General features: G+C 45.5%; 1 protein-coding gene across 8 annotated transcripts in view; it reads left to right on the plus strand.

Moving 5' to 3' along the window:
* Positions 1–20,450, plus strand: part of ARHGEF7 (Rho guanine nucleotide exchange factor 7) — a 148,028-nt gene that overhangs the window by 50,689 nt on the left and 76,889 nt on the right. For all 8 annotated transcript variants that reach the window (XM_058548502.1, XM_058548498.1, XM_058548496.1 and 5 more), the window contains 3 exons: positions 8,192–8,276; positions 12,083–12,213; positions 19,221–19,422. In XM_058548502.1, coding sequence (XP_058404485.1) covers positions 8,192–8,276; positions 12,083–12,213; positions 19,221–19,422 — 418 coding nt within the window. The remainder of the gene's footprint in view (positions 1–8,191; positions 8,277–12,082; positions 12,214–19,220; positions 19,423–20,450) is intronic.

Raw genomic sequence — 20,450 nt, forward strand, 5'->3', positions numbered from 1 at the left:
TTACCATCTTTGACTTGGTAGTTGTGCAAACTAATAATTTCTATTTTTGTTTAAGTCAGTTTGAATTGGGTTTCACTTGCTTGCAGTTGAAAGATTCCTGATTAACAGGATTTTCATTATGTGACGTATAATGCAATCTATTTTGTGATTAAAGTTTGTTTTTTAATTTCATTTTATGGAAGATACTCCTGATTTCCAATACCGTCTGTGAATTTGGAAGCCAAGGTAAGGCACACTCACGAATGTTGGGGCAGGGGGAGCCTTCCAGGTCTCACTAAGGTTAGGCATCTTCTGGTTACCTTGGGGAACCCCGGCCCACGTCTTCGTCAGGTATGTCAGCACTCCCAGACGGCTGTAATATCTGATGTGTTCAGTTAGGAGGTGTGGTCGCTCGGTTCACAGAGGAAAGCATAGGACTCCCGTAGTGGGTGGGCACGCTGGTGTTTCCAAGCACTGTCCTCACGTTTTTGGACACTCCTCCCTCCTTAAAGGCAGGGCTGTGGCCCCGTCCCTTGAGTGGGCTGCACTGAGGACTCCACTCCCACGAACAGAATGTGGCGTGCTCGCCATGTAGGTCCTGAGATTGCAGGCACCGGGGCTTCCTTCCCGCTCGTGCTCTTGGATCACTCTGTCTGGGGCATTGTCCATGCTGTGAAGACAGGAGGGACAGGCTTCCTCCCAACAGCCGTGGGGGGAGCCATCCCTCACCCACCCTCAGCCCCAGGGAAGCCTTCAGACTGGTGGCTGACTCCTTGTGGCCTCCGCGCTGAGCCACATTCCCCCAGCCAAGCTGCCTGAACTCCTGCCTCACAGAACCTGCGAGGTAGTCACTGTTTGTGGTGCAAGCCTCTGAGTTTTAGAGTGATTTGTCTGTAGAGGTGGATAGCTAATACAGGCATCTAGGGGTTAAAGGGGAGCTGTCCTGGTGGCTGTCCTTCTCCTGACCCTGCCTTGGCAGCTCAGTGGCCACCTGGAGAGGGTTATCAATCAGTGGGGACGTGAGAGGAAGTCTTCTGAGAAGGAAAGAGCTCTTTCAGGGCTAGCTTGCAGACATTTGTGTGTCTTTTCTTCTTGGAGATTTCTGTAAAGCAGCAACCTTTAGCAGTTATGTGATTACTGTGTTCAGAATTTGAGAAGGAAGGGGAAACCTTGTTTGCTATGGAGCAATAATACTTTGTTGGGAGCAGTCTTTCTTATTTTGAATAGCAGAGAATTTTGTGTCCCTCTCAGCCAGCTAAGAGGCTACTTCTACCATTTAGTGTTAAAATGGTCTGAGTCTAAATGACCTAACTGCTACACTATACTTTTTTCTTTGTTGTGTTTTGGAGATGTCTTCCCTCCCTTTCAAGAATAAGTTCTGTGGGGGAAAATGCGGAATATGGATGTGTTGCCGGCTCTTGCTGGATGATGATGTGTTCATCGACAGCCCCACATCTCTGTGGTTTACAGCGCCAGCGGTTTATCCTATGGGTTGTGTGTTAGCTCTGCTCTGAGTGTTGTCTGTATTCCAGGATCCAGGATGGAACTGGCCCCACTTTGGGCCCTGCTGTTCTCAATTTAAAGGAGAAGGGAGCTTGGCGGACACACCCAAAGGCTCCTAAAGCTTCTGCTTGGGGCCTGCGTGCATCGTGCATCGTTCCTGCTCAGAGCTGGTGCCTGTCACGTGTGCTCACATGTCATTGGCTGGAGCCCATGGGAAGGTGTGGCAGTGGGTGGGGACACACACCTCTTTTCCAGGGAGGGGAGTGGATGGAAGAGAGCAGTGACACAGTCAGCTGCAGTGACCTTGAGTTAGAGAGACAAAGGAAGTTGGAAAATAGTGTGATGAATGTGAAAATTGGATCAGCGTCAGCTCTTATAACTTGTGCCTTTGAAATCTCTTTGTTTTATAACAGTGTTCTGTTGGTTAAGGCTTTCCTGAAAACCGCTGTGGCTCTTTCTGCTAAAACAAAGACATCCCCTCTCTGGCTAGAGGTTTACACATTGGGGAGCTCTCACGTGTGCACACAGGGGTCACCTTGACGGCATTGCCTTGCCAGGTGGGCACTGGTGACACACGGTTTGTGTGTGTGACACAGCCCCATCTTCCTCATGTACAAGCGAGCCTCCTTATTTCAGGGTTAGTTCAGGAACTAAGCTTGATATTAAGTGTAACCATATAAATGAGATCTCTGTCAGAATATTTTTAGAGGACTAGCAAAAGTTAAGGCTGGGATGCTGAGTCTGGCCAGATTGCCGAGTCCTTGACGGTCAGTTTTAGCCCTTCCAGTGATGTGTCACTGACAGGATTTTCTGGGGTGTAGTGGTTAGGGTGGGTGTGGGTGCTCTGAGGAGCTGGTTGCTCTGGGCCTCTGCTGGACAGATGGGGATGCAGCGCCTCTTGGGCTAAACTGTGTCCTTCTGATCCAGACGGTGCGCCTTCTCTCTCTCCCTTTGTTTGCAGCCGAGTGTCTGCACATCTGCTGGGACCACACACAGTTGTCACCTCCTTTGGGAAGCCCTTTCTGAAGTCTTGTGGCAGGTGCTTTCTGTCCTCCTCGAGACCACACCGAACCTTCCTGTGGTCGTGGCATCTGGCACAGGGCCAGGATGCTAGGGGTTTCCGCAGCCCTGGTCTCTTCTGAGGACAGGCCATGGCTTGGGTGCGCACCTCTCTTGCCTGCTGGGTGGGACAGGGGTCCTGCGAGGCCTCCAGAAGTTTCCTCTCTGGGGGAGTGCTGACCAGCATGAGCCTGGTGGTCTACTTGTCGTGCGGCCCTGGCAGCAGTTTCTCGTGTCCCTCCCCCAGTCATCCGGGCCTGGAGCGTCCTTTCTCTGGAACTTAGTGCAGCTCTAGTACAGAGGAATGCCTAACTCAGCTTTTGTGAGCGGTAACTCATTTCCCCCGTTTTTTCCTCCTCCAGCCTTTATGGAGGGATGTCAGGAAGGCCAGCTTCTGAACCTCCCACCGCTCGCCTTCACTCCCCCAGACCTTCTCTTCTGCTAGCTGTCCTTAACCTCGCTCTCCCTTGCCCGAAGTCGGCAGTCATTCTTTAAACAGCACACTATATCAGAGGCGTCCTTGAGTTTTGGGCCTGGAGGTGCCCTTGAAGGTCAGCCGGTTGAGTTTCTCTTCCTTCTCAGGTGATGAAAATGGTGCCTTGGCTGTGCAGTGACCTGTCCGTAGGGGCCACCGCTCAGGGGCGGGTAGGCCCTCAGCTGGCCTGTGCTCACGTGTCTTCCTTCCCCGCTGGGGGCAGCTGCCGGCAGCGCAGCTTGGATTTTGTGATCGTTGCACTGTACTGAAAATGGGCTCAGATGAAGTCGACCACGATTCCCACTCTGAGAGTTAATGGTGTAAAGGCAACGGGTGGTTCAGTGTCAGGCAGACAGCGCAGGAGTGACAGTGTGTGGAAGTCTTCCCAAATGGGTAGCTGTTTTGGTGATGGGCAGCAGGCACAGCTCACCGCAGCCGTGAGCAGACCCGAGTGCAGGCTGGTGGGGGGCTGTCCTCCTCCTCTCGTGCTGCCTTCTGGGTTTCCCCTCATGGGCCTCGGGTGGCGAAAGAGTCCACACGGTGCGGCTGAGAGGTGAGCCTGGGGGCAGGGGTCTGTGTCAGAAGCAGCTTCTAGGTGCAGGTTCTGGATGGGAGCTTCAGCGTTTTGATGAAGTAAGGTGATCTCCCAATAGAGTGTCAGCTGGCATCTTGCTGATGTAGATCCGTGAAGGGTGGTGCGCGAGGGCCTGGTGCAGCTGTGGTAGCAGCGCAAGTGTGCAGTGCGTGATGTGTGCTGAAGTGGTGTGCGGCATGTGCAGTGTGCCAAGGGCCTGGTACAGTGCGCGGCGTGGTATGGGCTGTGGTAGCAGTGCAGGTGTGCAGTGCGTGATGTGTGCTGAAGTGGTGTGCGGCGTGTGCAGTGTGCCGAGGGGCTGGTGCAGTGCATGGTGTGGTATGTGCTGTAGTAGCAGTGCAGGTGTGGAGTGCATGATGTGTGCTGAAGTGGTGTGCGTGTGCAGCGTGTGCAGTGTGGTATGCGCTGTAGTAGCAGTGCAAGTGTGCAGTGCATGATGTGTGCTGAAGTGTGCGTGTGCGGTGTGTGCACTGTGCCGAGGGCCTGGTACAGTGTGCAGTGTGGTATGCGCTGTAGTAGCAGTGCAAGTGTGCAGTGCGTGATATGTGCTGAAGTGGTGTGCGTGTGCGGCGTGTGCAGCGTGGTACGCGCTGTGGTAGCAGTGCAAGTGTGCAGTGCGTGATGTGTGCTGAAGTGATGTGTGTGTGCGGTGTGTGCAGTGTGCTGAGGGCCTGGTATAGTGCGTGGTGTAGTATGCGCTGAGGGCCTGGTATAGTGCGTGGTGTAGTATGCGCTGTAGTAGCAGTGCAAGTGTGTAGTGTATGATGTGTGCTGAAGTGGTGTGTGGTGTGTGCACTGTGGGGCGTGTGCTGTGGAGGTGTGTGGTTCCTTCTCTGGACTGTCTCTAAGGTGTTCTCTTTCGTGAGCACCTTCGGTCGCCGAGGAAGCTTTTTCCTCTTAGTAGTTGTTTTGTATTTTAGGAAACAGCAGTTTTCCTTGGCAGAACGTAGTTGTTGATAGGTCCGTTTGTATAGGAGAACTTGAGGCTTGGTGTGCAAGGTTCAGAGTAATTTGTAATCTTGTTGCTTTTTGGACGTGTGTGGCATTTGTACGCTGTTGCTTCCTGTCATCGTCATTGTCACGGTCAGTATCTTATCTCTTCGTCATTCCCATTTTAAGGACGAGAAACCTGAGGCCCAGAGGGCTTCAGTGAATCGTGTAAGGCTGTAACAAGTAGGGGGCAGCCGTCAAGTTCAGAAGGGTTATCTGCCCTTCTCACAGAACCGTACTGCCTCCTTCCCACCACACGCCGTGTTGCGCTAGTTCAGCCCACCTCTCCTCGCTTTATGAGAGACAACAGAGACCTTGTAGGAAGTATTTTTATGTCCTCCTTGGAATACTGTGGGTCTCTTCTATCCTGGGCTCTATATGGTTAGCTGTTTGTTGTATTTCGTCATGTAGTGTTATTTCTATTGAAAGTGAAACATCACAAATAAACTATAAATAATAAATTTAATATTATGAGTTTTTTGGTGAACAACTGGTAGGACAATTTTATGAGTTTTTTGGTAAACAACTGGTAGGACAATTTTATTTTGAGAATACTGGATTGTTCTGCGCATTTAATTCACTTAAATGTAAAAGATCTGTGGGATATTGAGTGTTCCCTCTCTCTGCTTATAAGGGACGGTCATGGGTGCTCCGGAGAGGATTCTCCACACCTTCCTCATCTCTCCAGGAAGGTGCTTCTCACCCTTAGCTGCACTGAATCCCCTGGAGAGTGTTAACATTTTGATTCTGAGTCCCTCCCTTAGAGATTCTAGTTTAACTGGTGTGGGACTTGGCTTGAGTGTCGTCGTTTTCTCAAGTTCCGGGAGATCCTAATGCGCACTTCCTGAGAGCCACTGCTCCAGACGCCACCATCGGGACAGAGACCACGGTGTCTGCTGCCTTCCGTCCTCTGCTCCCTGCTCCAGCTGAGGGTGGGAGTGTGCTGCTCTTAGAGTACCAGTGGTTAGGCCACGAGATGGGGCAGGCGCTTTGAGTGCCCCAGGGGACAATTTGGTGTGCTAAATGTCCTGGTTATTCTCATATACACACTTATTTTCCTAGAGATAGTTGTATAAAAGTTCTAAGGACACTTTTCTCTTGTTTTTGTAGTACAAACTTTCTCTGTACCCTGATTTTTCTGGTTTTGCTCTTTGTTGAATAGATTCCTATTTCAGGAAATTGTCTATTATTTTTCTCTGGAGAAGCACTTGAGTCAAAACATTTTGACTCAGAATATGCATTTTTTTCCTCTCAGTGGCAAGTGTTTGTCTTATCCTATTGTGTAGTTTCCTGTTAAGAAATGTGGTGTATATGTGAATTCACTTAAGTTCTGACATCACGTTGAAGCCCATTGGTGGGCAGTTCCAGCCAACCAGACGCTTCCTGGTATCCAAGTAAGAAAGATATATAGTTCTGGAATAACAGGAAACTTCAGTGTTCAACATCCTGTTTTTCTGGGTTTTGTGACTCGCTGCCTTACCACAATGAAGGTTAGTAGACATTTTTATGTATATTTCTTTTTGTAGAATACCCTGGTTTTAATTTTCCAAGCTCTAGAATTAGAACTTTAGAGCTGAAGGACGTGCAGATCACCTCCTCCAGCGTTTTACGAGTAAGGGAACTTTCACTGTCCACATAAAAGGAAGCTGAGGCCTACTGAGGTTAATACTTCTAATTCTTTAAAAAAAAAACGCAACTAACCCATTAAAAATTGTAGGTGGGTTCATCAGGCTAGAAAATGCTCTCATTTGACTTGGAATTTTTTCTTAATAGATATCACAACAAATAAAATTCTGTATTATGAGATGATTCTAAAGACTCTGTTCTAAGGGGGAGCGTTTTTTACAGGAAGGATCTGGCACCATGAAATCAGCTTTATTTTGTACTTGAGCTGTGTGAGAAATGGCATCAGTAACTATACACAGAACGCTCAGCTGTAGGCACATCTAAGTCCTGTGGCTCCATTTAGTTTCCTCTTCCAGCTTTTGGAAAAGTGAGCTGTTTTCAGTCCTCTTGACTCAGTGATTTGTTTGATGGCCTTCTTTCTTGAAGTTTTTCAACTTCTGGATTTTCTCTTTTCTTGTTTGTTCATGTTTAAATAAACATACCTTATGACAATTCTTATTGTTTCAGAAATTAAAAGCAGAAGACCATTAATTGAAGATGATTTTTGAGGAAGATAGAAATAATTATTGAGATTTGGAATGGTTCTTTTTAGCTGCTCTTTACGTGAATGTCACAGTGACATTTAGCACCACAGGGTAGAGGGTGGATGGATTTGTGCGTTTGTCCATTCAGCAAACATTTGAGTTTTTACTGTGTGCTGGCCATTTTGCTAGACGTTGGGTGTTGGAAAATTGGCTTTTGTAGATTTTATAGTCCAAGATGGCATGCCTACATTGAATATAAAATTGTCATTGTGGTAAATGTGCTGGGGGACCTGGTGGGGGAGGTGAGCGGGGAGAAGTCAGATGAGTAAGAAGAGTTAGCCAGGAAAGGGGGTGGGGGCCGGGGGGCAGGAAGGAGGGGGGGTTCCTGGCAGGCCCTGCGAGGTGGAGGAACTGACTGAATGAGGGGAGAGATGGTAGGCAACTGGAGAGGAAGTCGGAGCCCTTCTCTGCTGATGCTTGTTCCTGGGATGACTGGTCATGTTTGTTGATTTTTGCCCCAGTGGGAGAAACTTTGAAGTATGTTAACATAATTTACGTTTTGGTATCTAAATATGTCTTTCTGTTATTTGCATCTCTGAAAGAAGTTTTTTCATAATTTTTCTGACACAGAGTTGTAGATGATTTGACTATTAAAATTTCTTTTGTGGGGGTTATTTGGTGATCAAAAGCTATATGTAGTCTTCAGACAATATTTGGGAATGAGATCTTTGTGTGTTTTAACGTGTGTACACACCCATTGTGGAACTACCTATAACGTGTCTAGGCAAGCTGATGGTCTTTATCTTTCAGGTCTCGTGTGTATGTGCACGTGAGTGTGTGCAGCTGTGCTGGAACTGACTCCGTCATGTCCCCAGGTCTCTAGGCGGCCAGCATGGGAGGAGATGCATACCAGACAGTCCTGGTCTGGCTTTAGTGCTCTGCCGTGAGGGTGGAGGTGTCCCCCTCTGGAATTAGCGTCTTCTGTCTTCCCTGCCTTTTACGCTCATATCTACCCTGATGTCCACTTCTCTCTTCTTCTGCTGTTAGCTTTGGAATCGCCTGTGATAGGAGGGGAAATCTGGAGTGGGCCTGCCCTGCCGCCTCTGCCGTAATCTGAGGAGAGGATTGCGAAGCCACCCCAGCATTCACTGAGTGCCAGCAGCTTCGGCTCCCTAACCTGGGAGGGCTCCCACCCCGGGTACAAGGAGGGTGGAGCAGGGCGGGGAGCTGGTGCTGTGCCTTGATAAGGGGATTCTGATTGGACCTCCCACCCCCAGACCGGAAGCTGAGCTCACTGGTCCCACTCTCGCAGGTTGTGCCGCATCTTTAGGATTCATCTGTGAATCCTACACAGGGTCCTCTCATTGCTGCAAGAACTTTGTTTATCCTGCACCCAAGATAAGGCTCTACTAATTTTGCTTGTTTAATTTTTCCTTTCAGACGTTTGATGCAAATGACTTGTATCAGGGGCAGAATTTTAACAAGGTCCTGAGTTCCTTAGTGACTCTAAATAAAGTAACAGCAGGTAAGACTGTTTTTCTACTGAACTTGAGGGGGTGGGAAGACAAAAAGGTGAAAATCTTGGCTTTTCTGTTAGCAAGGGAAAATGAGCATTACTGAATTTAAAAAATAAGCTTCTATTGCATTAGATTTTTGATAGTCACATTTGCTATGATATATATTTATTATTAGAACAGCATTTTCCCCTTTAGGTCCTCTGGTGGATATCAGGTGTTTTCCTTCCTGTGGGCAGAGAAAGAAATTTCTACCTGAAAGTATGGCAGAGGAGAAATGTCTCGTTCACGTGGGCCGACTCATGGGCTGTCTTGGAGCTAAAAGCACCTTTTTCTGGATTTTTATTAAGTTTATGCTGATTAAAGCTTATATCCAGTGAGCAAAGCTGGTGACTGTTTTGAGGTATGACCGTGACAAGGGAGTGGCCAGAGAATTGGCCTCTAAAGTGAACTCCCACTCGGGCTAGGTTTCCTGAAGTCTGTGAGGGCACCCAGGGTACGCAGTCTGCAGTGTTCAGAGCCCCAGTCATACCTCAGTGGAGAGGGTGGGGACACAGTGTGCTCCTCTGTGGGCTCCCAGGCCGCACTGAGGACAGGAGAGGGTCTGTGCAGACTCCTCTGAGGGAGGAGGCCTGTCTTGCGAGCCCCAAGAAGTTCTATCTTGGAGAGCTGTGTGTATCCAAAAGAAGTGCTTAGTGGCTCTTTTCTTTTAAAGTCGTTTTTGTTTTTCTGTTTACCTTTACAGAGTTTAGTTTCGGTTTTACAGGGGAAAGTTAGACCTTGTTATGTCTCTTTTGATCAGAAACCTTTTGTTTCTTTTGTCAGGGTCTCTTCTCATTTTTGTCCTGGCCCTTCATATGGGGTGTAATCACCTCACTGTGTCGGGGGGAACCTGAGTCAGGACACTTTGGGCTAGGGTCCCTGCTCGGGGGTCCTCTGTGCTTAGGGACTGTCCCGGTGCCCCCTCAGCACTTGTTTGCTGGGACGGCTGTGCAGGCACTGCCCACTGCCTGCATGTGGTGGGAGTGCTGCTTGCACAGCCTCCTGCCGCCTGCCATCCCCAGGCAGGGCTTTCCATTTTCCATGTGGCTGTGTTTTCATAGCTTGACTTCTGAGGTTTAAAGTGGAAAACTCAGACTGTTGAGGTGAAAGCATCTGGGGAATATGCTAAGTTAGCCAGTCATAGGAAAGTCTCTGAGGATCTAAATTCAGGAGGAGGGAGAGAGAAAGGGATGGAAAAGTGAAGGGGGATATAAAGACAGATTTAAATAGTTCTCATCGTCTCAGCACTTAATGATGTTTTGCAGGTAAGAGTGTTTGTGGCATTTTATAAAGGTCATCAGTTAGATAATGAAAGCTGCCTTCTTTATCCCTGTGGTAAAAATGAGAGCTTTCATGTGAACAAACAGATAATAAGGAATAAAATCCATTATGTGACGGCGAGGCTATACAGGGCTGGAAACCTTTAGACCACTGGATTTAACCCAAGAACTAGGATGTGAGAGCGTGCGCGGAGTGTGCGGTGGCACTTTTCCTGCAGCATGGGGTCCCTGTCTGCAGGCTACTTTAATAACCATCTGTGCCTCAAAGTTTTATATGAGGTGGCCTGTGACTGATACAGGTCTCTGTGGCAGACAGGGACAAGAGTGGCATAGATGGGTAAAATCTGCACGTGGTTCTTAATTTGACGTCTCTGCTTCCACTGAATTCTTCTCTGGAGGCTGCTCACAGGGAGAAAAGATGACACCTTTACTTTCACTTGACGTGCATTGTCTCCCTGCAGTTTAAGTGCAGATGCCAGTTAGTAGAGAAGTGGTCAGAAGACAGGAGGAGGGAGGAGCGATGAGCAGGTCTCGGATGCGCATGCTCGGTCCTGTGGTCTTCGGTGATCACGGTGGCGGTGCTGTGATTGACAAGTAATAATGGAGACGGAAAGAGGCCAGGGTCACATATCTCTTGGGCACGTGTTACCATCGTTTTTACCCTCATCTTACGCAGAAGTGTTTCTCCTGTAGTCTCAATATCATTGGATCCATATTGGATGTAAAATATGTCGCACTGTTCTTTACCAAGACGTTTATTTGGAAGTTATGAAATAAACTTGGTGCTTTTCCCTTCAGCTTTTATACAGTACGAGTGAGCCTTCTCAGATGGAAAGAACTTTTTCTTTTGTATTTGCTGGCTCCTTGTTCTTAATTTTTGTTTTTGTAGTCAGTGTGATGGAGGTGAGTGTATTTGTTTAGACTTCAACTTTCAGTGGCTGACTCAACAGTGAGCCTGTTGCAGCTGTTGCCTCCAGGCTTGTTGTTGGCCTTCTGAGAGAAGTTGTCATTACCTTCCCTCTACTTCTGCCACGTAAAGAAAACCATTGGTGTTCTCCAGGTGTGTAGATGAATACTTACCTTCCGGTTGGACAGAAGAAATATTGGTGATGGGGAAGTAAGGGATGTCCTCAAGACGCCTTCATCGTCCTAAACGTTCCCTAGAAAGCTGGGGTCAGGAGAGAACTGTGCAGATACGGCCAGTAGCTGCTTGTGGACAAAGTCTTCCTGGAATGCCCTTTAAGAGTTGGTTTGGTGCCTCAGATTGCTAAGGCCTCTGCCGTGCTGCTGTGGACAACACTTTATGGCAATACTGACAGCCCTGGGCAGGACCTGAGAATGTAGGGCCTTTTAGAGGTGACCTGTAGGGATTCAAGACTGGGATGTCAGAGTTGTTTAGGACAGGATTCCCAGACACCAGTGTATGTGGAGCCAGGGGGGAGGGGTGGGCAGCAGAAAGGAGAGAGGGGAACACAGAGAAGCGGGTTCCTCTGCACGTGTGCAGCCCTGCTCAGCTCCAGGCCAGTTTTCCTGTTAGGGAATGTGGACCCAGTGGTCCACAGCTGTGTGCTTCAGGAACAGCTGGAAATCTGGGTTTTCCTGTGATATCTTCAGGCTTTTAGTTGTTGACAACTAATTCAAAATTTTATAAGATACCATGTAAGCCAGTCAGATAGATCTGCCAGCAAACTAGGACCTGGAGACTATGAGTTTAAGGATACTTTTCTGGAAGGCTCCCCGTGCAGCTTTAAGAAGTTGCTAGGTGCATCCGTTTCAGAACAGTGACTTCCCTCAAACTTTTTCACGGCCTTTTTTTTTTTTTTTGTCAAATCGGTTCTAAGAAATGGATTGCTAACGTTTACTTCCTGGTTGACCTAAGCGGAGTGTCTTATCGCGAAGAGACTCCAGAGATAGTACTAAGCCCTTTAGTGCCTGTTTACTTTGTGAGGTGAATGAAGCCTGGGCTGCCTTCTTTTTGAGGAAGTAATCCTCAGAAGGTTCTCTCTGGCTGAAAAATACAAGGGGATTTTCTGTTTGGTTTAAATCAGAGTCTTTTCCTTTTGTTGCAAAATAATTCTTGCTGCTTATTGCATGAAGCATAATCCTGGAGAAGTGGGCGTGTGGTGGTGATGTGTTGGGAATGAGTACTGGATGGTGCTCTGCTAAGTAATTGAATTTGAGAGGCTTATTTTTTCTAGGTGAAGGGAAAATATTAAAAACAATGTCACAACATTTCACACATTTGAAAGTTATACTAGAGAAGAGCAGATCAGTAGTTATCTCGAGTTACTTTCTGGGTAGGTGATCGGGGGATGAGTGCATGTCATTTCTGTGTAGACAGAATTTGCTCTTTGTTTACTGCATAAATGGCCTGCTTTGTTGCCGTCTGCGGTGCGTCCCTCGGGGGCTGCCCCAGTTTAGCATCTGGGGTGCAGTGAGGGTCCATGGTGTCAGGCGTCTCAGCTCGCTCTTTTCTCTGTGCATGACCTTTTCAGACATTGGACTGGGGAGTGACTCTGTGTGTGCCCGGCCCTCATCTCATCGGATAAAGTCTTTTGACTCCCTGGGATCCCAGCCTTCTCACAGTCGAACTTCAAAATTGTTCCAGGGCCAGTATCGAAGTTTGGTAAGTGTGAGAGAGTTGGTTATTGCAATTGGAAGATGTAGGGGAAACGAGCATGTGTAGATGTGTCTGGGGAGATGCACCTGCCGCTGAACCGAGCTGCACCGCCAGAGGGTGGTGTGACTTCTCTCTGTTCCTTCCCTCATCACCAGATCATCCAGATGTTATGCTTAATGACTGCTTTTGAGAAATTTGCCTTATTTGGGGGTTATATTTTAAGAGTCATAAATTTGTTTATGTAGAGAGATGTATGCTTTAAAATGTTTCCCTGGTCACCTGCACAGTATTTTTTTACTTGCTATGCACAAATGTACAGAAGTGTGAGAATAAGAAATATACATATGTAAAAGTACTTAGATGTATTAAGAAGAAATGGCTGAAAGCTAAAGAATCTGAAGGTGGTTTTTCTCTTTATCAAAGCGTGACCTAGAAGGCCTTACAGAGTTAGGATAGGTTGATGGAGGAGGGACTCCCTTATGATGGCTGCCAGTGAGGCGGGTAAGGAACTTAGATTAACAGTCATCCTGGGAAGTGGAGAAAAATCCATTTATAAATTGTCAGGATATAGGCTGTGAGTAAAGCGCAGAGGATGTAGCAGTGAAATTGGAAATGAGAGATTGGGGAAAGGTTATGTACAGTACTGAATGGAGCGAGGGTGGGAAGAGGCCATCCTGGCAGCTAACCAGGATGAGGCCACTCCGGCTGTCATTGTGAAAACACACTGAGCCCTCTTTTGAGCTGATGGGTGATTGGCACTTCGTTTGAGTAGCTAGTCGTGTGACTTAGCTTTCATGCAACATTTCACTTCATTTGATTAGCTAGTCGTGTGACTTTGCTTTCATGCAACATTTTAGTAAATGATTTCATGTTAGAAACATAAATGATCTTGTAACATGAGTCTGAAGAGGACCTGATTCTTCTGGAGTTTTCTTCTGTAGGGGACCACAGCTTTCCATCTGTTATAACACAGAAAGGAATATTGTTAAGTACACTAGTGGTGATCCTAAAGAAGTACAAATTAATCTGGTTAGAGCTGTATTTTGTAGAGGGAAATAAATTTGAGTTTAGTTCACGAAGCAGTGTTAATTACTGAAAACTACAGAAGGAATATACTTTTTACGTGTTCCTGAACTTTTTGAACTCCAACTAATTCTCATTGCTGTTTATCTGTGACTGTGTTTCCTCTTAGAGAAGTCCTGTTACCCCGTTTCTCGTTTTGTGTACAGTACACCCTGCACTGAGTCGTCTTTCTCTGTGCCGGCCTCTGCCCAGGTGCTTTCCCTGCACTAACTGGAGGAACCCTCACAGCGACCCCGTGAGGCGTGGGGTTTAACAATAGAGGAGTTTCGTGGAGTGCTGTTGGGAGTGTTGTGATTCCAATGAAGGAAAAACATAGAAGCCACTTGAAAAATATCTTAAATTAGCTTTATCAAATACATGAGGAAAATGTCAGAGAAATCAGTGAACTTTGGGTAAAGAAATACTTGCTGTTTCACCCATTCACCTGTGGCAATTTTCATCTGTGTTTTCTTTTTTGTTTTTGAGTAAATGAGGACTGGATTGCAAATGTTTAATTTTAAGTAAAATAAAGTTAAGTGTAATGTTGGTAATGGATGTTATTGAGATCACAATAAATATAGGATTAATTTTTCATTAGCGAGAGAAATTTTAAATTATACCAGAAATAGAGACCTCAGCCGTCTCACCTGTTTCATGTCTATGATTGTAGACATGGTCAGCTGCTAGTGGGATGAACATGGCAAGACTTCTCTGACCATGCTAGATAAGAGCAACTATTTCTTTGCCTTTAGACTTTTCTATAAGTGTGTGTTATTAATAGTACTTTGAGATAATTTTCTTGGATTAAGAACAATTTATAAGGAAACGAGGGGCCGGCCCTGTGGCTTGGCGGTTGGGTGCGCGCGCTCTGCTGCTGGAGGCCCGGGTTCGGATCCCGGGCGCGCACCGACACACCGCTTCTCCGGCCATGCTGAGGCCTCGTCCCACATGCAGCAGCTGGAGGGATGTGCAGCTATGACATGCAACTATCTCCTGGGGCTTTGGGGGGAAAATAAATAAATAAAATCTTTAAAAAAAAAAAAATAAGGAAACGAGAATGGTAAAAGGTTTATTTAAAGCTGGGTGATGGGTACATGGAAATTCACCTATTATTCTCTACTTTTGTGTTTGAAATTTTCCATAATAAAAAAATTAAGCTAAAAAAGCAACTGGTAATTTCTTGAACATTAATTTTGTGATTTCATTAAAATAAAGCTTAGCTTTGAAATTGTGTAAGATGCTACCACCCCCAAAGCGAGGATCAGTATTTCAGGGTGCTATTGTAAATTCCTTGCTCGAACCTTCCTCATGGCTCGCGTCTCTCTTTAAGAATGTCTCGTCTAACTACCACCTTGGCTGGTAGTCCACATAATCTTGCTTCTGTGTCTGTGAACCTGTCATCAGTCTGTTTGGGGGCAAATTTCCTGGCTTGTGATATAGGTAGATTTGAACAGTTCTAGTGTTCTGTTTGCACCGAGATGGAAGTTTTAACTTCTTTACTTTGGCACTTGCCCGTTGCTTGCTGATTATTCCTTTCTTGGGGTGATTTCTTCTTATCCTCTTTCTGATGCCCTCTGCTGAATTGAGCTTTCAATCTGGCGCTGTGCTCCATGATGGGCCTCTCACCCCAGAGAGAGCCACTCTGTACTGAATTGGAGAGTGGGACCTGGGCTCTTGACTTGGGTCATGGTTTTCTCTTGTCTGAGGCTGACTTCCTTTTATCCTTACATAACTGTTACTGAGTTCTCCAGGATTTCTCATGTCCCTGCTGTGCCCTAAGCCTTCATCCGTTGACTGCTAATAAGCACGATCTCGGGCTCCCGAAGTTTTCCTCAACGTTTGGGGAGAATATTTGTGAAGTTGTCTCTCCTGTTATCTTTCATTTATGAAAGATGTGACTTGAGCCCATAAAGCATACCCTCTCCCTGTGTCTCCCCTGCCTCCTGGGACCAGGGCCAGCGCTGGTCACTGATTTCACAAAATGTATCTCCAAGGCATGCGAGACAGTATATCAAAATGTATTACACACGTTTTTGTTAAATCTTTTCAGTTCCTTGTACAATAAACGTGGAAAATACTGTGCTTCTCTAGCAGACCACATTTCATCAATTCTAAGACCTTTTTAAAAAAAATCATCTTAACAAGTCTGAAAGTAGCATGTGTCTTCCAGTTGATGATGTGTCATGATTGACCATATTTGGAATATAAAATCATGGGGCATTGTCTAATTTCTGGCCTCTTATATTTGATGAAATACAATTGAGGATTTGATGAAATATACATTGAGGAAGGTTAGAGAAGATATTTATACATGATCGCAAGACTGGGAAATAATAACCATTGGAGTAGAAATTGGGTCTTTTACTCCTTGACAAGCTTTTCTTCTTCTGTAAATAAGATTACAGGGACTTTTAGGGAATGGAGGAGAAGGTGGAGTTTGTGTGAAGGCAGCACTCCAGGATATCCTGGTTTTGGATTATTAGGATAATTTCCGAACGTTGGATAAAGTAAAGTACTTGATTAAGTTATAGATGTGCGATTTTGATGGGTGGTGCTCTGACTGTAGGGATCAAAAATAAGCAGTTAAGAACGAATGTGTTGAGTATATATTACTGTTCCCAGAGAAGGTACCGTACGTGTGCTCTAGGGGTCACCTTTTCCGTCTTCATTTTCCTCCCATCACTAACGTTTATAGAAAAGTGCGAACAGCTTGATGAATTTTTACAAGTCGAAGATTCCTGTGTAAGCAGCACCCGGATCGAGAGACAGAACTTGACTGGCGTTGCCTTTCCCAAGGGCATCTGCTATTATGATTTCTAATAGGAAAGATGAGTTTTACCTATTTTGTATTTTACATAAATGGAATTCCACAGCATGTACTCATTTTATGACTGACTTCTTTTGCACAGCCAGTTGTGTTTTAGACTGTTGTGGAGTTTAAGGAAAAAAACCCAAAATGATAAGATAGTGATTAAATACTTCCTTTCCAGCTTCCTGTGACACTGGTGATGGTGACCGGAGCGCTTCTTACTCAGCCTCTGGGATGTTCAGCTAAAATGGTCATTATAGAGTCATTGGAGTCCAGCTCTTTGTAGCCCACCATCCCTTCAGTCTGTCTTTGGCATCTTGCCCTCTAAACAGTGCTCTTCAGATCAGCATGTTAAAAGTCTGTATATCCTTTGGTGTAGTAAGTGCTGAACGAATGGAAATTTGTGGAATCAGAAATTTTAAACGGATCTGGACTGGCCGCCTGTCCTCTGTGCCTTTCTTCCCACCTCCCCTCTCAGACATCTCCCTGTCCTTTCCTTGTGGAATATCCATTTCTGAAGTAGAGACTGTGTCAGTGCTGTTTACCTAACCTGTGCCTCGAGTGTAGAGAATTTGTGACTGTAGGGAGAATGTAGTTTACCTCGTGTATGACTCCTGACAAGATACCCCCACGCCTCGATTTATGTTCATGCTGGTGTTGTGCCCAGAGAGGGCATTGGCACTAGTTGCTGAGCTGATCACAGTGGTTTGCAAAAGAAAACCTGATATAGCATGGTAAGCCCGATAATGTTTCACCTAACCAGAGCAAGGATCACGTGTGCCGTTTGTTTAGATGTGAGCTTTGCTTGAGCTGGCAAGCTTCATCCTGCCCCTCACCATTCAGGTGTGCCGGCAAGCATCATATGGAGGTGAAGTGGTCAGCCGGAGTGTTGGTTGCCAAAAGTTGAAGAGATATTTCTTTATTGAATATTCTAAGTATTAAATATTAAGTATGCATTAAATGTTTAATTTAGTAGATAAATATTTAATGTATTAATTTGAATTACTAAATATAATTTATAATTGTTAATGTATAAACACATATTTAAATAGATAAGTATTAGATATTTTAGGAATTATATCAGCTCCTCTTCATTGAGGATCTGCCTCATCACTGTGTGCTTTATCTTTTTCATCTTTTTGTTTAGTGATACCTATGCACCTAGTTTAAAGAGTCAGGTAATTCTCCAAGACTTGCTATTAGGAAAAAAAGTCAGTAGTGACAACCACTTTCCATTTTTTTCATTGATTCTTTAGGTATTTGCCTGTGTGACTCTAAATAAAATGCCTCTGTTAAACTTGTTTTTTTTTTAACTTGAAGTGTTGCCAATGTGGACTGCCCACAGTAGAAGGGGGGCTTAGGGCTCCTCCACTGCCCTCCAGGCCCCTTACATTCGTAGGTGCTTCTCGGCCCTTCTTCTTCATGGCTGACTTCCCACTGTGGCTTCCGTTGGGACAGTGTTGAGTGTACGTTATTATGACCCAGACTCATGGTGGAGCCATGGCGTGCGCTATGACTGTTCTTCCTTTCCTAACAAGGTTTTGTTTTCTGGAATTAGTAATTGTTGCCTGTTTGCTTAGTGTTCTGTGCACCTTTTGCAGGTTGCAGTCCTAGTCTTTTGCCTATTTCTAAGAATCTCTTCCTGTACACTCAGACATTTTAGGATTTTTCACTTTCCTCTTCCTAAGGAGCTCTCTTGAAGTCTTCCAACAACCACTTGGTTGTCAGCCAGGCTGTTGACAGCTGCCGTCTCTGAGATTTCCTTCATCATCACCCAACAGACTCTCTTGGACCTGAGTCAGTCTCCTCAACCTAGGTTGGTAGGCTGTGGTTCTAGTAACAGCTTAGTTTCCAGAGTCCTTGCAGTAGTGTCTGGTTGGGCTCATTCACCTGATGTCACTGGGGTCCTGCTGGACCCCTGACGATGCTGCTGGATGGGGAGATGCTAGGCCTGGGTCCTCCCCTAAGGCTGAGTGGAGGGCAGGGAAAGCCTATGTGGGCAGATGGAGCCTGTGTGCCACCTGGTGGGGATGGAGACTGAGACTTCCTGCCTGATCTTTGCTGATGTCGTGGGCACAGGCGGAGCGCTGGTGCTCAGTAGGGCACGCGATGTCCTGCCCAGTCCCCGTGGACACCCAGGTGCAGAGTGAGAGGGCTCCCCTGCTGTTGGTGGGTGTGTGGGTCTGCCTGCTCCCCCTTTCCTCTCCTTTGGGCAGGAGAGCAGGCTTCTCTTGAGGATGTGTTTTTGTTTACTTCGTTTGGCAGTTCAGGGTTGCTGGCCTCTCCAGGGCCCAGTCCAGGATAGAAGATGGAGATAAAGAGACACTAGCCAGTCTCCCTTCCTCTTTCTACCTTTCAGAGATCTGAAAATGTGCTTAACCTCTGAGAAAAATGCAAATTAAAATGAGGTACCATTTCTTCCCATCAGTTTGGTAATATCCAGTGTTGGTGAATGTTTGAAGAACTAAGAACTCTTAGGTACAGTTGACGGGAATGTAGCTTGGTGTACGTTTGTAGAACTTTCTTGGGGGCAGTTTAGAAATAGGTGTTAAAATTTAAAATGTCATACGTGTCCTCTCACCTGAATTAAACGTATAGGCTTATTTACAGGTGTGTTCAAAGATAGATGTACAAATAGTTTTAACACAGCCTTGTTTTGCATTAGGAAAATACTAGAAATAGCCTTAAATCCAGTAATGAAGAGTTGGTTAAGTAATTAATGGCACAGCCATACAATATAATATTATACATTTAGTTAAGACTAAAGTAATTATAGGTACTGGTGAAAAAATGACCATAGTATATTAACTTTTTGTAAATTGTAGAGAAGTATGTACAATAGGTACAATATAATTCCATATAAATGTATGTGAAAGTGTGTATATGTTTATGCAGGCCTAACAATGGCAGGAATAAGAGCTTTCAAGCCAAAATTAAGAGGGTTTCTTCTGGGACTGGGAACAGGGGTGGTGGTGGTCAGGGTGCACTGCAGAAGACAGGGAGCCTAAATGTGTCTTCTTTAAACATTCCTCTGCTGCTTGAGGAGGGCAGTGATGCTACATTTATCATAGTAAAATCTAATTTTTTTATCATGACGTAGACTGTATTTCATGAAATTTTTCTCCCCTTCTCCCCTTTTTAGGACATGACCGATAATAGCAACAATCAACTGGTAGTAAGAGCAAAGTTTAACTTCCAGCAGACGAATGAAGATGAGCTTTCCTTTTCGAAAGGAGATGTCATCCATGTCACTCGAGTGGAGGAAGGGGGTTGGTGGGAGGGCACGCACAACGGCAGGACCGGCTGGTTCCCCAGCAACTACGTGCGAGAGATCAAGCCCAGTGGTAAGTGGCACGTTGGCAGGAGGGACCAGTGGCTCCTCCTCTAGATGAGGAGGAGTGGAAAGACGTGACTGTGCTCCAGGTGCTGAGTGCTTTTCTTCAGTTGAACTTGAGTGAGTGACCCCGGGCTGAGGATTCAGATTCTTCCTTATCGTTTTTTGTTCAATGGAAGTGATTTTACTTTACCGCCGCACTGGGTGCTGGGATAAAGGGCTCTATAGTGACAAACTAGCATTTCGTTCAGTTGTGACATCAGCAGTTTAAAATAGAGACTTACTCTCTGTTATTTTCCATATGTCAGGAAAACATCTCAAATCTGTGTTTATTTTTGCAGTTATACTTTTATATTAAGATAAAATTTATTAACCTTTTTTAGGGCTAGTGTCAGGAATTGGAATTTGAGATATCTTGCAGGCTGTATTTAATTTTTTTTGCTCTGGGTGCTTTTTGCCAATCACATACAGTTAAGTAATTTCTATTGTTTTCTTTGTATTAATAATAGTATTTTAAAATGCATCACTTTTCTTATGTTTTCTGTAATTCTTTAACATTATTTTGTTGCCTTTAAAAAATTATTCAGAGGCTTATATTATTTTGAAAGGGAATAGTGGTATTTGGCACTTTTTTCATTTCTGCTTAGGTATGATTCACGTTGTGGAATTGAAAGTTGTCTCTGAGGCCTGGGATCTGTGACTTAGGTAACAAGGGTATGGCTGTGAAAGTTCCGTAATGCTGAAGATTTGAGTGCCTAGCACATGTTCTCCGTGTTTGTGGAATGCATGTACGTCCTGCTTGACGTTCACGGGGGTGATGACAGTCTTCCTGAACACGTGTTGCTTCATGCGTCGGCGTTAACATGTTGACGAGATGCTGTGTACAAAGACTGCTAGGTTTTATGAATGCAGCGATGTAGTTCTTGGCCACATGGACTCCTACATGTGTAGATAAAATGTGTCTTGAGATGGAGCTTGGTTAGAAGTGTGCTGATGAGATGTCAAAGTAGAACGAGAGTTCAGAAGCAGCATCTGAAA

The sequence above is a fragment of the Diceros bicornis genome, chromosome 9, assembly GCF_020826845.1.
Source record: "Diceros bicornis minor isolate mBicDic1 chromosome 9, mDicBic1.mat.cur, whole genome shotgun sequence".
Taxonomy (NCBI): Eukaryota; Metazoa; Chordata; class Mammalia; order Perissodactyla; family Rhinocerotidae; genus Diceros; species Diceros bicornis.